This window comes from Euwallacea similis, chromosome 13 (assembly GCF_039881205.1).
Source record: "Euwallacea similis isolate ESF13 chromosome 13, ESF131.1, whole genome shotgun sequence".
Classification (NCBI taxonomy): Eukaryota; Metazoa; Arthropoda; class Insecta; order Coleoptera; family Curculionidae; genus Euwallacea; species Euwallacea similis.
In genome coordinates, this window is record NC_089621.1 from 3,971,545 (window position 1) to 3,993,856 (window position 22,312).

A 22,312-nucleotide genomic window follows, 5' to 3' on the forward strand; every position below is an offset into this window, starting at 1 on the left:
ATTGCCAACAATGAATACGTTGTTTACATTGGGTAATAGGTAGTGGGGGCACTATTTGTGTTAAATACGTCTGGCACACATGTAGCCGACAAATTATACGTGCTTTGGGGTGGAGAAATAGGAAATTTTCAGGGTTTAGATATGTCGTTGGGTTTAAACGCTATTTGTTGATTTCAAACTAAATAATTAATAAAGTTTCCTCACAGACAGTAAAATATTACTGAAAGCACCATTTTATCTAAACGCAGTGGGAATGATTGATTTTTCTAATGACTAAGAAAAATGAATCCGCTGTTGATTTGTGTAAGTCTTTTGTTTCAATAAAAGCGAATTTTATTGACGATGAAATATGACGGTTATAAAACGTGTTGGGTAAATTTAATTGATAACCGGGAGTCAATGACATAAAGGATAAAGGACTGAACCTTTGAATAATGACTTCATATTTTGTTGTTAGTTTTCCCACCCTTATCGCTATGTTTAATTATGATGTGTGTAGAGATAATATTATATGTGGAACAAAACGTTAATTAAAATTAAACACATTTTTATTTTAGTTCAGAGCCGTTGTAATTTGGTGGTTGGGACACCTACAACGTGTCCAAGGGAAGGGCATCCAACGTGGCGATCTGATAAACGATAATAGATACGAACGAAATCGGAGCAAAATCGCGTAGTCAGAGGAGTAGTTTCATTACACTAACAGATCTACAGTATTATTTTTTGTTTTTAAATTATTTCGAAAAAAACGAAATTTTCCAATTCCTTTTTTACCTTTCCCCCAAGTTATGTTAAAACATATATGAAAATTGAGACTACTTTTCCAAGTCCAACTAGTACAAAGATGTCCTAAAATCGACAAAAAAAAAACGTCTGGAGCCGTATTTAGGAAAAAAGCGATGGTCATTCTTGATAAATAAAATATCATATATGCAGGATATTTCTTAACGGACGGCAAAAAATGAAATGAGTGAATCATGAACTTATTTTAAGATAAAAACTTCATAAAAAGGTATGTCCTAAATTGCTGCCGTTTGAATTTACAGGGTGTCGATTCATTTCTTTTTTTGATTTTCATTCATTTCTCTGATATTTATAAAAAAAATTAACTGAAAATTGGTAGTAACAATCATTTCGGCATTACGAACAAACTAAAATAACAATGATTCAAAATACTCTACAGGGCGTTACTTTTTTGTGATCGCTCTCAATATTTTACAAGACTTTTACAGGAACTTTTTTTATGACATCTTTAGATTTTATTCATTAACTTTATTTAATCCCTGATATTTTTTTAATAACTTCCTTGCCTCTTCAGTTTTTTTACTAGGAACAATAGTTTAAGAGATATTTGCAAAAATATTTAACCGTGTTCGCCCCGATTGACTTACCAATATGATAAAACGGCACGGTAGTGAGTGCTGCAATTAGGCAAAATAAGCTGTGGAACACGGAAAACATGAAATAACTGTCAAATTAATACTTCTAATAAAAACGAATGCAAATTCCGCAGCTTACTATACCTAAGGGCGTTAAATTTAACATATGATTAAGAACATCATTTTAAACAAAAAAGTTCCTTACAACAGGGGTCGACAACCTAATAATATTAGGTTAACTTAAGCGGCAACGCCGCACTCAATGTAACCGAGAAGAAAAAGTTTATTTTTGTTCTGATTATTTTTTGCAATTCCTTAATACCTGATAGCTGATAAAACCTGACCTTTTATTAGTACGTGGATTTATTCCGACTTATTTACAGTACCTACGTGAAAATGCATTTTTTACGAGAATATCATGACACGCTTTAGATTTATGGAGAGGCGTTACAGAATTCCGAAGGAGTTGGACGTATTAACGGTAAACGTTATCCAGAAAGAAAACTTCCAGCTCGACAAACATTTGTGCAAGTTTCCCAAAGGCTTCTGGATACAGGTAGCGTTATTCCTCCATATCAAGGACGAAGCCGACAGCGAGAAGTTGGTTCTGAAGCCGAAGGACAAATTTCAAGCCTCGTTGAAGAGGATTCAATAAGGAGTACCCGGAATAGAGCATGCATGGACTCAAATGGTGGACGTTTGGAACATTTAATGTAGCAAGATAATAATGAATTCGTTTTCTTGGTTGTAATATGAATGGTGTAAAATGTGGAACGTAACATGTTATGTTAGTTAAAGATAACAATAACAATTTAAAGGTAAATTGTTTTTTCAAAATAATAAAATAAGAATCACATATTTAAATTTTATAAATTTAGTGCATTTTGTTAATTATGCACCGTAAAATCCATCAGGTGCAAAAACTCGTATAGGAATGCACATCTAGTTTTTGCGGCTATTTAGGCAGGTTTCGAAATGAAATAAACAGGGCGCAATGTTGCCAATTCTCGAAAGATGTTCTCGTTTAAACATGTCAAAACTTGTGGACCGTTATAGCTAACAAATGATAAACATTTTAATAAATTACCTGAAAAACTGTAGAAGCTGTGTGAAAAATACAAAAAACATTGACCTCCTGTATCTCAAAAACGAAGCGTACTTCCTCTCTTAACCACTACTGCATATCATGAATCCAAAATTGTCACGTTGAAGCTTGTAAAACCTGCAATGGAGAATGGCTGTTTTCCATTGCATTCTAGCAAGGAATACTTCTAGTTAACAATAAGAAACATCAAAAGCTTCGAAGCGGGAAACTCTTTTCCAGCCTTTGCTTTCTGGAATTAAACTTCTGTCCTCCCTGCATAACTAAAAGTAACGAGATTCACAATTGTACTTCATTGTCCATTTCAAAAGATAAATATTCCCTTTGTCCTGAGCTTGTTAAATCATAAATAACGTTATCGTTGCAACAATTCTCAAAGGTAATCCTCCAGCCAGTTATAAACATGTTTCTGTGCCGGACACAATGAGAATTTACCTTTGAACTTTTACAATTACGAACTTTTCTCCTATGTACCTTTGGCGAAATTAATCTGGGATTGCATGCTCTACCTTCTTTTATTGGGACCAATATGCAGGGGCGTTTGTAATAACCGATTATGGATGTTCAAACTTAATTATCATGAGGCTTAAAATAGCGCCCGAGAAGCGAAGCTATTCCTCGAAAGCAACTCTCACATTATACGGTATTTTGCATATGGGTTACGTTACATGCTTGTGTATTCATTTCATTATCCGGGGAATGTATTCTGTTGCAGAGTACTCATTCCTTATTCCTTTATCGATATCGTTTTCGCATTATCTCTTTCAGAATGGTCAGTACTTTTGTAACAATCTGGAGGATCCCATTATATTGCCGACAGTTTAGAGCCTCTCCTAAAGAAAATTTGCATAATTGCCATAGAACCAGGGAATCCCATAATAACGGAATTTAACAATTCGAAAGCCCCCCCTTTATTGTGTTGTCCTCTTTGTCTTCAAAGGACCCAAAACTTTCATGTTTAACTTTCCTTTTGTTTACCCTAAACTGTCTAATGCGGCCCGAATTAACGTGAGTTTTGTTCCAGGATGGGTTGAGACGACTCAACTTAATGTCAATAAAACTGCCACGTAAGCCGTAAAAAGTTTGAGTATTATCAAGGGGAAGTGCGTAAATCATTTGTCCTGCATAAGAAACCGATAAATTTCTTTTTATGTGTTGACACTGCACGTCTTAACAATACTTCTTTCGTTATTCCCACTGAAAAGTCTTCCGCAAACTATTAAGTTGAATTATGGCCTGATCATACGTGGTTTTGATTAAGAGCATTCTTGTCAAAGACGCATCTCTCCATAATAGAGACATTCTCTATAACAAATTCGTACCATGAGTTAAAATTGAATAAGCCTGATTTAAAGATTAAATTCAAGGTTGAACTGTCGTAGCCTCTATTATTAACACTGTTTCCTTGGGTGGCATTATCAAAGAAATGTGTACATATATAAAGTTAAATATAAAATATGATAGTAGAAACAAGTTACAAGAATAGTAACCATGCGGTATTATGAATGGTGAATGAACGGATAAGTTTAGACTTCATTCAAATGGCATTATATGCTTGGTTGCTGCGATGAATGTTAAAAACGCAATTGCAGAATTTTCAGTTTGATTTAGGAGAAAGGAAGAAACAGGCGTTAAGTATTCAGGGTATCCCTTAATTAATAATACATCACTGAACCACAGATTTTTTATATTTATAAAAGTATTGAAATTCAACATAATTTACTTATACATATTAAAAAGTTGAGAAAAAAGCAACACAGGGTGGACAAAGTAAAATTATTTAAAAATTTTTTTAAAGTAATTCTGGAAGCCCGAATGTTTTGAATAATTTATAAACTACAGGGACCTTTTGATTCCTCGGGGAAATCCGTTATTACTGATTTTTGCAAGGATTCAAAAGCTCGAATCTTTTTTGTATCGAGTTATATTCATAGTGACTTAACAGATGAATGCTTCTTTTTTTTCTACCTAAAAAATACCTTGCAAAAGTCCTTATAACGTATTCGTAAAACGACCGTATAAAATAGAATGTAAGTAGTACTACAATAAACTAGGAACTATACAAGTTCGATCGTCAACCCTCCAGAAATTTCACTTAGCGGAATAATTTGCTTGATGATTGCATCTGATCTAATCTAATCTAGTGCTATAACCCCAAAATGGCATTTTACCCACTAAAATGATCGTGCTAACCAGCACCTTGCTAGTGGTTAGGAACCTGGCTACTGTTCAATTGATGATATTGCCAATGCGACCCTCTTTTAGCATGATAGTTTATCACCTTAGGCGTTAGTACCTTGGGTAGTATTGAGGTTAAAAATACTTTTTTGTTAACGGGCTGTCGCCTCTGTATTTTCTCTGCTAACGCCCCATATGTATATCCCAAATGGCACTTTATTTGGGACGCCCTGTATACACATTTCTAAATTATCTGTTATTTCCCCAAAAATAGCGCCATATATCTATCTATTCCCTCAAATATTAGCACCAGCGCCACCTGACGGAAAGCGTAACTGACTAATCCTTTTATTTGAACTGAATAGAACTTCATTAAAATTATCATAAAGTCTTTAACTACAGTTTTTTTGATTAAGCTCTTCGAGAATGTACTAAAATGAAGTAATTGGATACCATTTTCATTGGTAAATGATGACTTTTCCTTTCCATTAATACTTAATTCAATTTAAGGGCGGTGCCACCTATGGTGTGTCAGTTGAATTATTCAACAGCGGAAGCGAGAATCTTCGCACAAGCTCCATCTGTCGCAACGTGCGTGGCACTAACTTTCGCCGGGGTGTTTAATAGTTTTTGTGCGGTTTTCTGGCATGTTTTGGGCGGTACCGTGCTTAGATCTGGAAAATGGAGAAAGTGGAAGAAATAGGGACGTTACTGCAATTCCTCTACTCCTTCATCGCTTATTGCCCTAACCTGAATCTGACCTAATCGGAGGTATTTCCATTACTCGTTGGCATTTAATAATTTCCAGGATTAAAAGGCGTACAGCTCCGAGTTATTGCTGTTTAAAATGTCCAATAGTAAAACACAAATCGTTTACTTAGTATCTCCCCACAGAGACAAATTCCGTTAAATGAATCTACCCTGGATATCTGGCATACATTACCGACACGCTGACTTTTAATACCGTACAAAAGTCGTAAATTTTGGCGGTCACATGACTCACATCGCATCAATTCGGGACCGGATTGCGGATAGCTTAGGAAAGACAGTGGTAGCTGTGTTTCGTCTATCGCGTCCGAGGAGAACGTCCAATTAAATGACATCAACCCGCCTCTGTGCCGAAGGGGTTTCTAATGGATATTTATCCATCAGGGCTGTTTTCTGCTCTTTAGCGTTTTAAAGGGTGCACGAACAGCAAGAAAGGGAAATTAAGTGCAGCAGGCTGTATCACATATCATGAGATAAAGCCCCGATGCATCTACGCGACCCTTATTTATGTCCCCCATGGTGGTTCGAACGGTGCGTTTGGGGATGATTTAAAGGAAAAAAGGATTATTTTGAAACGCTTTTCCTGTATAATTACCCTAAGTACTCTCGTGATGTTGTAAGCCTGGCATATGAACAAAAAACAGGAAAATGTGACGTAATTGGATAGGAAACACAGCGGTAAATTTCGTGACAAACTGCGTCCGTATGTGCAAGGCACTAATGAACGAAACGGCTCTAACCAGATTTAAAAGAATTACCGGTTATTTGTTCGGCACGGACCGGCTGACAGACTTTCGGTATTTATTTGCCTTTCGGTAGTTCATATTTCTCTATTCTCAGGGCGGCCGCATAAGAAGATAAACAGTACGCTGTTTGGAAAGTTTTGCCTCCCGTGGGAAGTTAATTTTTAATGCAACTATCGATTTATTACTGCATTTGCATCCCGTCAGAGCGAAAACTGAGACGTCCCCGAAGAAATCTATGCTATGAAATCTGAGTAATCCCCCGTGGCAAATCTTTCTATACTGAAGTAATCTAAAAGCTGAGATGTACTACTCAGCACTGTGGTGATATTCCTGCGCGTACGTTCTTCAACCGAAGTAACCCGTTGCGCCCTATTGTTTTCCATTTATGTGTATCGGTCTATTTGGTTATTTGCAAGTTACTCGTGTTCATTGTGTGATTCGTAGATACCCCCCTCCACCTCCCGGCAACGTTTGCGGAAGATTTTTGCTTTTCAGAATCTACCGAGAAGTCGTCTGTTTCTTTTAAATAGAATTGAAACGTATATTATGAGAAAATTTTAGAATTGGAAATTCTTGAAGTTTCTATATAATTCTCGATTCTTTCCATATTCTAAATTAAAATCCCTTACGCCTTGAAATAAATTTAAGTCACAACCCACGTAGCCCTTTACGTAAGCCTTATATGTGCCCACTAGTAACCTCCTAGAGGGACATTCATTCCTATGCACATAAATAATAATCGTCTATGTGGTATCGCTCCGAAAAAACAAAATCTCGTTAGTCGAGTGAGCTTTTTACGAGTTTTCCCAAGGAAAGCCTGGCCGGGACTGCGGAGTGATATCGGGGGCTGTTTCTGATTAAAGGGAGCTTCGGAATTTATTTTATGACCACACTTAAATGTTCGAGACACGTGACCTAAGATGGAGGATAATGTCTTTTGCCGGTACCGAGCAGATAAACTTAACTGGAGGCTAATAGATTATTTTTCTGTTGATGAAGAGGCCATCGTTCTTGCTAATCCCCAAAGCTGAAGTTTGCGTTTTCTGACCAATCGATTTATGTTTTTTCCCATTCATTAGTACCATAAACAAAGCTTTGAGAATGTTGTTTGTTTATGGCATGGTCTCACGAAGCAGTAGAAATTTGCCACTTTGGCTTATAAGCATATAACGTTTCAAAATCGAGATCCATAGCAGGCAGTAGGTTAATGCCTTGAAACGTAAATATTTAGTTCCAAGGATAAACACGACATTTTTACCGAGTAGAGTAATTTTAAAAGGTGAGCAAGTTTAAATCAACATTTAGGCGCATGGCCCAGTGGCCTTTCGCCTTTCCCTCCGAGTCTTCCTCTGAGGAGAGCCCTAAAAACTTTTTCCAATGATGTCAGCCAACCTGAAAATGCCACTCAAAAGGCATTATAATAAAAGTCCAGCTTTAAAACGGTATCTGATATGCCCGTTTACATTACAATACTGAAAGTCATTCCTCGTACACAGAAGCAGAAAAAGGGTCCAACCTCTGGTTGTCGGATTAAAATGATGTATTACACCACGTAATGTTGTGGTTGACTTTTCGTGATAAAATAAAAGTTCACCTGCATTTGCATTAATAGAATTAACTGGAAAGAACGAGAAGGAATGCCCGTGTCGCTATTTCTGGAATGCAACATGAAGATGTTCTTTCTCCTCACCGCCATTTAGAACAATATTTTGCTCCAAGACTTACTGAGTAACAAGACGAATAACTTACCCATCTTTATTGCCCTCAAATTTATGGAAACTGAGTTGAAGTTAAGAACCGTAAAAATAAACTAAAACCTTCACTTCAAAGGTTTCACGTGATTTAACTACACCTAGTTCCAGGGCCGAGCACGGATCCAGAAATCTGGAAATTGTGTGTGCAATAGGCCATGGCAGAGCGCTGAAAAGCCTTGAAGTGTTTCCGTTTCGGTTAACGAGGCCAAAAATGAAAAGAGAATGAGTTTGCGGCCATAATTTTAGTGTCACTTTTTAGACGAAAGAAAGTTTTATTACTTTTGTTGTTAAATTTCAGATCAAAATGGAGGGCGCCCACAGACAGTTCCACCCAATGAAGAGGAGAGGAACGCCAATCCCCGTAGCGCCCCCTCGAATTCCCACCCCCATGCCCGCCAACAATAACAATGGACCAAGGTAATTTACACATTTTATTAGTCCACTGAAACATGCATAATATTCTTGAAAGGAAAAAACTTGAAAAGAGTTATTTAAGTGGCCCTTTAAAAGTATTTCCATCTCGGGGCTTATCTGAGGCCCCAGATCTCGTTTCGTTCGGTCATCATCAACTCAAAGAGGCGTAGACGTACGGATGTGAATTCTTGTGTTCTAAATGCCCCTTTCTTCTCCGTACGTTTAGATTTTTTTTCAAAAAGGATATAGTTCATGCCACGAAACCCAGATAGCAATCTGACATCCTTCTTGCAAGAGGGCGTTTTTGCGTATACATCCGTCGAAATTAGCTCCTTTAGAATTTCAAATACGACTTCTTTGTTATTAACTCCGTTGTATATTAGTGTTATAAACCAAAATGCGAAAGTCGGTTGCTAGAGATGAGCCCTTAGGGCATCATCATTTTAAAATTTAACAAGTCTACGTAAATCATATGCGGGGTAGCGAGGCGGAGAGACGCTTTAAAGCTAGAAAATAAGGCAGTTAGTCATAATTAACAGGGATTTAATGAAGTTTTTACGGGTACAATTTCTTTAATAAAAAATTTGCAAAATTGAATTTGCTGTGATGTCACTGGACTGAAGCGTCGTTATTTTTAATTAGCGCAAATTCACGTTTAAGGGGACTAAATTGAATACGAATTAAATCATAGCCTTGAAAGGCACGTACAATGAAAATTTATAATATCTCGAAAGGAATATGAGCGATTTGCTAATGTTTAATGCATAGTAAATAGGTCTTTACGCAATTAAATGCCAAGCAGTTGTGTCAAGTGCCGATGCAGAGGCGAATGCAGCGTTTCAATCACACACATTCCCTGAATTTTCTAATTTACAGAAGCAAATTGGAATATTTTTGTAATGACTTGATTGCTCACAATTCTCGTTCTAGAAGAACTCATTGATTTTATAGATTATGTTTTCGGTTAGTTCTTTATGAGCACATCTGGGGATTTCTGTTGAAAATAGCCTTCCAATTACCTACACAATTTCATATAGGAACCCCAGGGCGGAAATCGATAGAAAACATCTTGATTTCGGAATTGAACTTTAACAATAAAGGCTATGCATTCAAAATCGAATGCGGCCTTCTCTGTTGCGAACAATATTCAGTAAAAACTTACGTTCATGATTAAAGTTTTACATTATTCAATTTATCCCATAGAGAATTTGGTGTTTTACTGCTCAAATTGTTTCCGCTTTACATTGCCTTGGAAGAATACGCATTAGACCCATGTTGCCAGATATTATAATAAAGAATAACGACACTACGGAAACCGCTCCAGATTGGCCCTTAAAACAACTCAAAACATGCTGCAATAATCACCAAATTCAAATACGGAATATAATAAAATACGTCTTACGTTCAAACTTTTGCATTTTGTCGTAATTTTATATGAGAAAAAACAAATCGCGTTACTGTGGTTTTAAAACTCAATTCGCGGCATTAAACTTATCCAGGGATCCCCTGAACGTTTCGTTTAAAAGGCTATCGCATGCGCCACCTGGGATTTAGAGCTGGGAACTCCCTGAATCAATACTGTCGCAGACGCCTTTGTGGCCGTGTTAGAATCCTTAAGCTACTCTCTAATAGATGGCGCCACTACGTTTAGCAGTTTCCCACCTCGCTGAATTCAACTTTATTCATCAAATTATCAAGAAATTTACTTTAATTTGATAATCCTAAGTGTTAATATTTAAATTTTCGATGTGGTTTAGAACGGAACTTTTTTAAGTATGAAATAATTAAACACGGCGCATCTTCAAAGAGACTTATGAATTCTCCTAAAATAAAACATTTGAGGTCAGATTTTAAAATGCGGTTTCTAACCAAGAACCGAATTATCTATGTATGCACCTGTGCGGTAGAAGATTCAGAAACCAAAAAATAAAAAACTAGATGAAACAAAAAAAAATAAAATGGAAAAGTTGCAGAGCGAAGTATTTTTCATCTTCTTCAAAAATGTATTGAATTTTTGTTAATCACAATTTTTTTGAACTTCACGAACAGCTGCCTGGTATCTGTTGATTTGGCAATTTGATTTCTCTGATCCCTCATCGGAATTTAAACGTCTAACGGCACGTGGTCAAGAATGTGCCCTTTTCTATCTGTCCACTATGGGCATCAACAATTTATTCTCCTTCAAGCCGTTATTAATGATCTTGTGACCATCATCTGAATACAGAAAAGAAAAATAATCATGTAATACGTGCTTGGATAACAATTTTTCTTATCAGCGATCGAAATTATAAAGCCAATTTGTCAAAACGTCCCGTTCGTCCACCATAAATTGCATTACTTCTCATACCTGGGCGCAGCGGAAATAACTGGTTTTCAGTGTTAATCAAGACTTAATCTTAAATCATTGATAGCTTACATTCTACTTTGCACTGCCTTATCGTTGAAATTTTAATTAGCTTTTAAACACAGGTTTAGTATAAGAAAATGGGATTTGAGGATTGTGGCAAGTTTTGAGCGGGCCCTGGTAGCCACTGAAAATTTCCATCAGCATATGCGAGTCCCGAACCGTTCTCCATTAATCAAATGGAAATATTCGGGATCAAATTACGCCCGTTGAGGAACATAACGGAAAAAACAATAAAACAATTTAAAATTTGAGTCACGTAAGAATACGTTTCTTGCTATAAATCATCTAGGGATCTTTAAGTTTTCCCCCCATCTGGCCTACGGGGTTCCTATATTTTGAAAGTGGCGCGTGTGTTTCATTCCCAACGCCCCCTCGATAAGTCTAAAATTAAGTGTTTTTGGGGGACGTCCTTTCCAGTCCCGATGCCGGAAATCGATAGTTAACATAATGTTAAATTTTATTGTTATCACCATTTCTAGATCGACCTCAACAAAAGACGAGGATCCGGGCAAAAACCCATCTGTCCAGGACACCCAGCATCAGCAGCGGCTTATCTCAAAGGCTCCGTTTAGACTTCTGGATAATGACGTCAAAACCGCCTGGATCAATCCCAGATTAATATCAAAGGTAAGCGGATCTACCCTGTTTCCAGTTTTGTCTCTGACGTTATCGGGGATTAACTCTGGCTTCAAAATAATTACTTTGAAACTATTCTGATGTGTCTTAGCCAGTGTCTTTCGCATTTTAACACGCAAAGGAAGACCCAAATGCGGAGCCTCGTTTAATAGTAAAACATGATGAACGACTTATTAATTTGCTCACGTATAGAGCCCACAAGGCTATTGTCGTCTATATTTTCTAATATATATTCCCTTCAAAACACTAAGTTTGGTACGTGACCGCTTTTGAGCATTTAGGCGAGATCCGTCTGGGCGATATCCGTCATTTTTACTTGTTCAATTGTGATTTCTGCGCCATTTGGATTCGCCAGAGCGACCGTACTTTCCGTTTTATCCTCCAACTTAATACTAACCAGAAACAATCCCTCGGGGGCAAAGTTTTCCCATAAACCACCCTTAAATATTATTTTCATTCCGAGACATCAATTCCTTCACACTGGCAAGAGAGAAAATGCGATTTTACGCACGCTATTCCCCTTAGCCCGGAACGGATTACTATTCCTGCTTGACTTTAGGCAGTATAACTTGAAGATTTTCTTTATTTTATAGCTCACTCTATGAGGGGGGAAATATAACGCTTTACCATCGGCATTATCAACTGGCAAGATTTATGAGAGTCAAAATTTTAACTTGGAAAAATTGAAATGCCTGCAGCGTAAAGGTCGAAAGTGAATAAAGTCACCCCGGTTTTAATTTTCAAAGACCCACTCGAGGAATGTGGAGACATAAAGGTGATGATTTATATCTCCATCATCGGGGACATAATTAATATTTCCCCTTATGGAATGGAATTAATTCGCTAATGATTTTAAGAGACTCGGTGCTGCCACGGCTCGGTATTAAGCCGTAATTATGGGATCTCATATCATTTTTTCTGGATGAAATTTTGCAGCAATTTATAATGGAAGAATAAAGCCCTATCTGCGTTGCTCCGACAGTCATAAATCAACTACTTGTGTTAATTACAAATTAATGCAAATAAATATAATAATTGCATCTGCGCCTATAAGTAAGGTTTAATTGAGCCGTAAGAAATTGGCCTTGGGATTTAGATTATTGTTTCTGAGCTTAATTATCGCTGCTCTAATTCATGGGAGGATTGATTAAAAGTACAAGTCATTTATCTTAATTTAGCCCTAAAATTAGACGCACAATTTCAGAATAATATGCTAATTGTGACTGTAATTAATTTCTCACATTCAGGGTTTATCAACTGGTGGAATTATTAGCATATAACTATAATCCGCGATTAAACTGGATGTGTCGATTGAAAGGATAGCTAATTTATGCTTAATTAAATGCTCTAATTCCTACGCACACTTATTATTGAGTCAAATATCGTAGTCTTTTTAGTCTTCGCCGTTCTATTTCATAAGTAAACTCAGACACCCACTATTCGTATGTTTAGTATCTAGCACAAATTTGTAATTAAGTTTTATGGCAATTTCAAGTGTTCCTACATACAGGGTTGCTCGTTAGTGCGTCAAAGTGCGATATCTCACTAAATGTGACTTAAAAGGAAATGCTTCATGTCAGAGTTTTTGGTCATTCGAAATTTCGTCGTCGAGAAAATTTGGGCATTCCATTTTAAATAAGCAAGTTATTGAGGTCCGAAGTCGTGCAATTTCAGAGGTCTATTTCGGGGGTTATGGAAAACTTTTTTTTTTTAGTTAAAACACATCAAAACGTAGCTTATTAGATCCTCTTGGAGCCCCACAAGGTCGGTTCTAAAATTCGCAGCGGTTAGAGCACATCACCGATTTTCGCGAGACCTTGCAGCTATCAAAACTTTCCTGAATAATTCGGAAACTGTTGAGTTTTGTCATAAGGCCCTTCACGTCAACTGACCTCAAAATTTGACGATAATTTCGAAAATGGCAAAAAATTGGGGGTTTCATTTACGAGCGACGCTGTACAGGGTGTTCCCAAAGTGATGGAACAAAGAGCAACGGTAGATTCCGACCGTAAAAATATTAAGATCTAACGCAATTGTTGTATTCTGGAAGTTACTATTAACAAAGATACATGGTGTTAAAGTCTAAATTTTATTTTTGATGTTATTTTATATTTTCACAGTCTTCTGACCTTTGGTACTGAAATTTGGTATATGAGGGTTTCAGACGTGGGAAACAAGCTAGTGCTGTCGGTTTTATTGCAGCCGAGGGATCTGCCGTTGCTCTTTGTTCCATTACTTTTGGGACATCTTGTGTTATAAGCATGTTTGAAAAATAGTCGATTTCATCCAGAATTTCCTTTTAACTGGCACTTGGTGAATGAGTCGCAGTTTCTATTTCTTTCTAAGTTTTCTCTCGAGTTTCCTTACGTATTCATATTGAGCTACCCGGGGAGAACACCAACTTCAACCGAGGATTCCTTTAAACTTGATCATCACGGGAGAAAACGTCGGATTTATAATTCGAGCTTCCTTTTCTTCGCACCGTAAGCTTCTCGTTGAAAACGACTGAGATTTAACCTGAAGTTTCTCTCAACCGAAGAATCTTCGAAAAAAGTTTAATTACAGTCATAATTTCTTTTCAACCTTTCTTTCGAATCGTATCTACTTCAATCCGAGTTTCCCTAGCCTGAACCAAAGTTTCGTAGAGAAAACGTTTCAGTTAAATAATTAAGGGATAAAAATTGAATTAAACTGATTGATGTATTTAAAATGGAACTTATTCAGTGAGTTTTTCCTGAATTCCCGGTATCAAACCTGAGTGCGGTTCTGCAAAACACAATCCTGAGCAATCTGCATGTACAGCAATTCGTTATCGGGAAGTGGGAAGTGTCTTGATTGCACAAGATATCAACGTGGGGTGTTAAATACTTAGGGTGAGGGACAAACCGCCGTCTAGATAACCAACAACTACGTCCCCGGATTGAGCAATTCCCGTTTACCCATCGATGCTGCAAGGATAATAATTAATTGCAGAAAAAATCCTAGATTGATAGGTGTATATTTCAGCAGTCCTCCCGATAATACCCCATCACGACTGACTTTGGAACGGGGCACAGAATCTGACGCTAAGATTGATTGATGGAACTTCACCGATTGAGCCCTATCGGGGAAAGAATTGCAATAATAGTTGGATTAAGAACCCGATGGACAAGGCCATTTATATGCCTCGCCCGCCATATACGAGGAAACAATAGACTTTGTTCTTTTGAGTTTCCGAACGTAATACCGGGTGTTTCTATTGCGACGCAAATCCGCGAGCAGAAAGTCGATTTTTCTCATTTCATACCCCCGGAACAAGCAAGAACTTTAGCCGAGGAAAAAGACCGGGGACCCTTTCTTTTGTGACGAAGGCGTTTTCTTTATCCCTTAATCTAATATTCATGTTATAAGTTTATGGAGTTTCTTTGACCCTCGATTTGGGGCGACAAGTTTTTATAGAGCGAAACCGCCACTGATGGACCGCTGCTTAAGTTGATCCCTCCCTGAAGCATACTTGATTACTTTTAAAGTGGATGGGGCCTTTTCTCCTGCAATAAAATGTTTAAGGGAAAAACAGAAAGAAAATTTATTATTTGTTTAGTGCAGAAACTTTGTTATAGTTACACGATCGACTACAAAAGAACGGCTGTCCCCCGATATTTATTTCAATCTGTTCCAAATGTGACAGCATACGAGAGGGGCGCACACCAGACCTATCAAATTAAAATGGGCGACATAAAATATGAGTTTCAATTAAAATAGCTTTGGCTGTTTAATTTGGATGTATTAGGTTTATTTGTCATTTTAAATGGATTGTATGCGATATGATTTTTCGCCGACATCTCTGCGGGAAAGTAAAACCACTCGTGTGGGAACGCTTTATGAATCATAGACACACTATCTGAGCCATTAGAACATCGACAGAAAACAAAGGCATTCAATTAGCCGTTTATTCGGGCAAATCCATTATCGCATCCCAATAAATCAGCCATAATTGAATCATGGCGCAGTTAAACTAAGAACAGGAGACACAAAATAGGAAATGGGGTAAAAAGTGGCGACTTTCCCTTTCAGCTTGGCATTTTGACAAATCTGTTTGTCTGATAATGGGAGAGCTTATTTTGTTGTTGCGATATTTCTGGTTTCTTTTCTGGTCCACGTTTCCTGTTGGTAATTTTTAGTGGAGCCTCTTTTTTATTACCCTCTAACTTTGCGGCACTAAAACAAAGGCGTAGTTGGGCAATTTACAGTTGGCCGGAAAATCGTTTTTGTCTTTTAGCCGTCCGGACGCTTTATTGTTTATTGTCTCTCCCAATGTTTTAATTAATTTCATTTCTTCACTGCAAGCGACGTTTCAAACTTGATTAAACGCACGATCCACCGCGTTTGGTTTGTTCGCCGGTGCCGCTGATTTATCAAAAATGCATCGGGAATAATAATTTTTTTCCTGAAATCGAATTTAGCGGAAAGGGAAATCAATGCGTAAGCAACAACACGAAACACGGGCCAAAACTGCAGGAATTTGTCTAATCTCCGGATGGAAGAAGTGAAGCGATAAATCATCCGCCGATGACGCGGCAACGCACTTTCCCGAAACAATTAATCCTGGAAAATTGGAAAAATGGAATGTACAAGTCACGGGAATCAATAACCGAAAGAGGATTAAGGAAATGGGCTTTGCTGGGCAAAATTCACAATCAACCTGCACTGCTATTAGAGATGTTTCGAAAAGTCGAAGATGATTCATGCTAAAATGAATGAGCAAGATGCTAGAGCACTGCTGCATTAATTAACTATTTTGGGGATAATTCGCGTTGGTTCAGGTCAGGTCCATACATGATACGTTTTAAGAAAGCCAGAAATTTTTCACTCAGATCGGTTCAAAATTTTCGCAACGATGTTCAGGTTATTTAGGAAATACCGGTTTAACTATGGTCCCGGTAAGTTTCTCAGTTAGTGAGAACACCTGTAAATTTTCTTCAGGGAATCGTTTCAATGATAATACCTCAATTTATAAATCTGAAGCTGATAATGACATAGCCACTTACCCATTTATCATATTTTAAAGAGAAATACTTCTTTCGACGTCAAAGACGATAAAATTTGTGACAGCAAAGTAGATTTTAACCGGCTCAATATCTTGATTAAGTTGAAGGCTTTTAGCTGGATTTTCCCCCACTATCTGTAAAAAGTGGAGAAATAATTCAAAATTATCAATAATTCTGCAAAAAAGTTATTTAAAAACTTAATGTATACAAAATTGATTTTAACCGAATAAGTAAACAATATTCCTGTATGTGAATATTTATTTTTGAATTTTTTCACTAAGAGAGAAACAATTGATAAATTCGGTATAGCAAAAGGTAGAGAAGCATTTTTGTCATTGCAATTTATTCGAAAAATTCTCCACAATTTTTGTATAGATAGTACTGAAAATGCCGCGCGGTCGTACTTTATCTGAAGGTATTAAAAATGATAAAACCCCCGTTGAAGACAGATTGGTTAAAGTACATCCATTTGCATCTTTCACTACAGTGAAGAAAGAATTTCCAGAAATATGGCCCTCGATTCATAGTATTCGCTATCGCCTGAGCAGTATGAGGCTTTATGGAAGGCGTCCAGCAAAACTTCTTTTTATTTTCACCAAACCGAGCCGCTAGACTTAAATTTGTAAAAGGTCTTCTTCACTGGAGTATTTCTAAATGGAGGACTGTGATATTCTGAGACGAATGCAAGTTCAACTTGTTCGGACCAGATGGAGTGAAGTAGGTTAGATGGCCGAAACAGTGTAGGTTAGACCCTAAATATACATTACCAATAATAAAACATGGCAGATGAAATGTTATGGTGTGGGGATGTTTTTCGAGTTTTCGTGAGTGTGGTGTTGGGCCCTTGAGTAGAATATAAGGAAAGATGGATCGGTTTCAGTACCTGGACATATTGCAGAATCAAATGTATTAATTTGCAAGGGGAAATATGCCTTTGCGCTGGTCGTTTCGACATGATAACGATCCGAAGCATTCTGTTAGGGTCGTTAAACGTTGGATGACAGAAAACGAGATTTGTGTTTTGAAATGGCCAGCACAGAGTCCCGATTTGAACCTTATCGAGAACTTATGGTAAAATAAACAGTTACACCAGCAACATCCAGGAAAATTTAAAAATCAAAACAAATTGTTCTCTGCATTGAAAATAGCCCAGGTTTCTAGTACTCCTGAATACATTGACAATCTGATCAAGTCAATCTAGACTAGATCTAGATCTAGATGCATTGACGTGATCAAAAATAAAGGATACAGAATTGGATACCAGTCATTGTAAATGTAAAAAGGCAATTAATAAATGTTTCTCTACTTTTTGCCACACACAGAATTTATCAATTATTTCTCTTTTAGCAAAAAAATTCAAAAATAAATATTCATATACAGGAATGTTGTTTACAAGTTGAAATCAATTTTGTATACAGGAAGATTAAGTCTTTAAAGCATTTTTTGCAAAGTTATTGATAATTTTGAATTGTTTCTCCGTTTGTTGCCAACACTGTTGGCAACAATACTTAAACACTTATAAAAGGCAAAATAGATATATCAAAGAATCTTTCTTTTAACGCTTCTTTTCCATTACACGATTAAAACTGAAAAACTACACAAAATGTAGCCAACCCTTGATGTACCTCCTTTACGCTTGCCTCGCATAAGCGGTCGACAATCGGAACAGTAATTAAAAATAACGTACCGAGGGGCACAAAGATATTACCGAACAATAATCATTGCAGTAGATTGATGATACATCAAAGGAAAAATTCCACAAACAGGACTTCTCTGAGGCTAAATTTTTCGTGTGTTTCCATCGCAATAAACATCGCAATTATTCGCTAACCTAAAGGTCTGTGTGGTGGTGGTCTGCAAAGTATCCAATTCCGACACCCCTACGAGTAGATTCTTGTTTACCTTATTTGATTCGCGTCCCCTTCTGTTAAATCTCCGAATCTAATTCAGTTATTCCGCGCCATATGCCCTTCGTTAGCATTTGTTAGTGACGCTGAAAGTATATCGACGCCAAGGAATTCGATTCCGACACCCTGTAGATGCAATCTCTTCTTGCTGACTCACGAATGGCAATCATCCTAAAAACGCGACAATTTTCCTGCAGGGCTCATTACGTGACCGTTCGTTGGGGTACAGGAAAATTCGCCCGCAACTGTTGATATATTTCCATTCGGCTGGTTTCCGCTACTAAGCGCCTAATGGGCCATTTCTTTCGCTCCAGTACAGTTCTTATAAATCGGCCACTAAGTGTTTTAAGCCATTTTTGCCTTCTCTATTGTTTGATACGTGCCTTAATATCACAATTAATAGACCTGATGCAAGGAACAATTGTTTGTAAGGAAGACAGTCTCAGTCACGTCAAAGAAATTCAGCGGTACAACTTCTTTGGAAGAAATTCGTGTCCGGATGTTTAATAAATATTGTCGGGCCTTGGGTGAATCAAAGAACATTAATAATAGACCTACTTATTTGTCTTCACTGAATGTTCATTCTTCCTTTTATTTGTTGGAAGTAACGCCTCACACACCAGTAAAGGTTGTTTCAACGGTGAAATTGCGCACTATTCTCGGCTAGTTTTAACTGAGAAGTGTGCAGTTGCACCAAAAAATAAAATACTGGGCGAGTCGGAAGGATCGTGCCAAACTTCAGAAGCGTATTGTACATGAAACATAAATGTAAAAAAACACAAATGTTGTTGTCTGATTTTCATTTGTTTATAACTTATAGCGCAAATAAAAAAACATCAAATTCAAAAAATTCACAAATTTCATAAATTTTGGTTATCATAGTCTTGTGTTAATAAATGTTTAAAAATACCGCCATCGACTTCTAAACATTTTCGATTTCGTTTGCGAACAGCATTCGTTGCGCTCCTGATTGTTTCACGTCAATTAGTACATTTCCATTGTCCACTTTTACTCTGTACATCTCATTTTTAAACCAGCCCCACAAACAATAGTCTAACGGTGTAAAGCCTGAAGATCTTGGAGGATAACTAATAGGACCGCCGCGATTAATCCAATGTCAAATGAGTATCAGTATCACTAATAACAAAGGTACTTTTATCGTAAATAGAACGCTAGTTAAAAAAATTATTTACGCTATAACTCGTAAACAAATGAAAATCGGATGACAACATTTGAGTTTTTTGCATTTATTTTTTATGTACAATACGCTCCTGAAGTTCGACATGATCCTCCCGACTCGCTTTGTATGGAACGAACAATCCGCCTCAAACGCATAAAATACATTTTAATGTTCATATTTCTGTGCCTAATACCTGGGATTTTAATCTAGCAAAAGAGGCTTTATGGTGGAGTTTTTCGATAAAAAGGACAATATTTAGAACTTTCCTTTGCTACTAGTGGATTTTAAAATAAAACTTGTCTCCGATAAAACCAGTGACCCAAATCGAAACCCAGTTGACTAAACGAAGTTCTTAAAGAGCAAAATGGCGAGCTTTTACGTCCATATTTACTCGGTCCGGTTGGTTGAAAGAAACTCACTTTAAAAATTGCATGTCTGAAGCGCATCGTCGTCTGGATACAGCGATTCTCTTCCAGAAATGCCACATGAATGCATACTTACCGTAATTGAGTCGGGTATTTTATCTGTAATGTCAGGACCGGAAGTATAATAAAAACTATCCAAGTAAATTCATCAAAGACCGCGATTAGATGAGGCCAATAAAACGAAGGAACCTTATGGGTTGTAACTGAATAATTCGTTGGGTGGAAGGTAAGCGTTTCTTAAATAATTTACGAGAGAAAGGTGTCGAGTTTCGGGCACCAGGTGTGCGATATGGGTAGGTGGGCTTTGTAAGTAAGGTAATACAGGTAAGTTCGTTAAATAACCGTTCGAGTTCGGTTTAGTAAAATTGCCTTTCAGAGTAATCACCATAAACGTCAGTACAACGTATCAAACATATAATACGAGAGTATGAAGCCGGTGTCTCAGCACAAACGTGTGCAAAATATCTGCCAAGGAACAGCGTCAGAGCGTGCGAAAAATAAGAAATTAGCACACGCATTTTACTGCATCCAAACGAAAGCCATTCTTTGGGTTGCGTGTGAGTGAATGATAATTGTAAAAATGTTTGAAGCTCTGGATTAACCCAATGTTAACCTTAAATCCGCAATTAACTTAATATTACCTGATTAAATGTTTAGCAACTTAGACTTGAGTTGAATAAAAAATTGAACAAATTCTTAATTAACCTGAAAGATACCAAAGATCCTTGCAAAATTAGCCCTCTAAATTTTTTCCAGTTGGATGGTACAAATTTTCAAATTCTATCGAAATTTTGAATCAGTTCGTCGAAAGTGATTTGCTGCTCTGACTCAGTACTTTCATATAAATTAACTAATTAAGCGTATACCCTCAATAAGTGAAAAGCAAACCTATCGATCCTTAAATTGACTAAAACTTCATTTTAATACAATCTCTTGCTTGATCATTACAGTGTTTTGTCCATTCTACTTACTCAAATACATAAGCCATCTAATCTTACTTTAAACTAAACTAACAAGACGCAAAAACTCCTTCTTAATAAGGATGTACGTATCTCTTTCACTAATTAGTTTCTTTCATGCTTTGACTAACTTCATTCGAGTGTGCATCGTCGTTTAGGTTCCACACTGTGCTCTTTTATCTGTTCTTTACATAATTGTTATTAATATCCATTAGATGTATCAAATTTCCAAGAAAAAGTTGCCACACTCGAAAAATGTTTTTGTGCAATTTACGTATTAAAATGCCTCTTCTAAGGGCACCGAAACTACTGGAAATAGGAATATTACTATTTCATGGAAAGCATGGAGAATTTTAATGGAAGTCCGTGGTATTCAGTTAAAATAAATATTGCGCGGTACGTTCTCTTGTTTAATAACGGAACTCGCTGCTCTAATATGCAAATAATCAAGCGGATATATTAATATTGAATTCAATGAAATACGAAATTTATATTCTAATTTGCATTATTGAAATGTGTTGTAACATGCAAATTTTGGATAAAAATATAGCTAAATTTCAAAATTCGTGTGCAAATAGGAAACGTGGAATAGGATTTTTTTTGGATGTTGATTACATTGTGGCATTCGTTTGGAATCAGTTAAATTGCCAAAAAATTTCCAATGATACGATTTTTTTTTTCAAAAATGTTTTAGAAGCTGTTGTATCATTCCCCAAGATTTCTTTCCAAGGATTTTGTGGCAAAGTTATGCTGGTAATTGCGAGCGATTAGATTTTCGTATCTTTTCGGACATCACTAATTTAAAAATTATACAATATTTAAATTTAAAAAATATATATCACACATACAATATTCCCTTTAGGCTAAATTGGAACTTAAAGTCTAAGCGCGGCTTAAATTGGCGACTCTATATGGAAAATGCTCAACTTAAACCATGCTAGACTTCAAATTTGGCTTTGGCCTATGGACAATATGGAGGTAAATAACTTTTAAATATATTCCGTTATGTTCAGAGGATTTTAATGAGATACTAACAAATTTACTGGTATTTTCACGTTATTCGTAGAAGTATTTTGACCTTCGGAGATTTTCTAGTGATTCTTAGAGGGAGCTGCGAAAAAATTGAAGTTTTCTCGATTTATTTCATCGGTTTCGAACGCATTTTTAAGATTCTTAGAGATTGTATTGAATTTGATTTACATTATTTTTAGAATTCTAACGTAATTTTTCCGAATCAATGATAATAAACTGAGTCAAATTAGAAAACACGTAGACAGGTAACGTGTGTGGAATAATCGGGGATTCTGCTTTAGAATCCATCGTTGTATGTGATTTTAATATTGTTTCCTGGTTAGTGCTTATCGAATTTCGAATTTCACAATTCATACCAACAAATAGGGTTGCAAAAGAAAGACTGATCAAAATAAGCC

The 22,312-nt window shown here is 36.7% G+C and overlaps 1 protein-coding gene across 2 annotated transcripts in view; it reads left to right on the plus strand.

Annotated features, from left to right (window-relative positions):
- LOC136413152 (kinesin-like protein CG14535) overlaps positions 1 to 22,312 on the plus strand; it is a 116,154-nt gene that overhangs the window by 15,387 nt on the left and 78,455 nt on the right. For both annotated transcript variants that reach the window (XM_066396550.1, XM_066396551.1), the window contains exons 2-3: positions 8,226 to 8,344; positions 11,228 to 11,375. In XM_066396550.1, coding sequence (XP_066252647.1) covers positions 8,232 to 8,344; positions 11,228 to 11,375 — 261 coding nt within the window. In that variant the 5' untranslated portion in view covers positions 8,226 to 8,231. The remainder of the gene's footprint in view (positions 1 to 8,225; positions 8,345 to 11,227; positions 11,376 to 22,312) is intronic.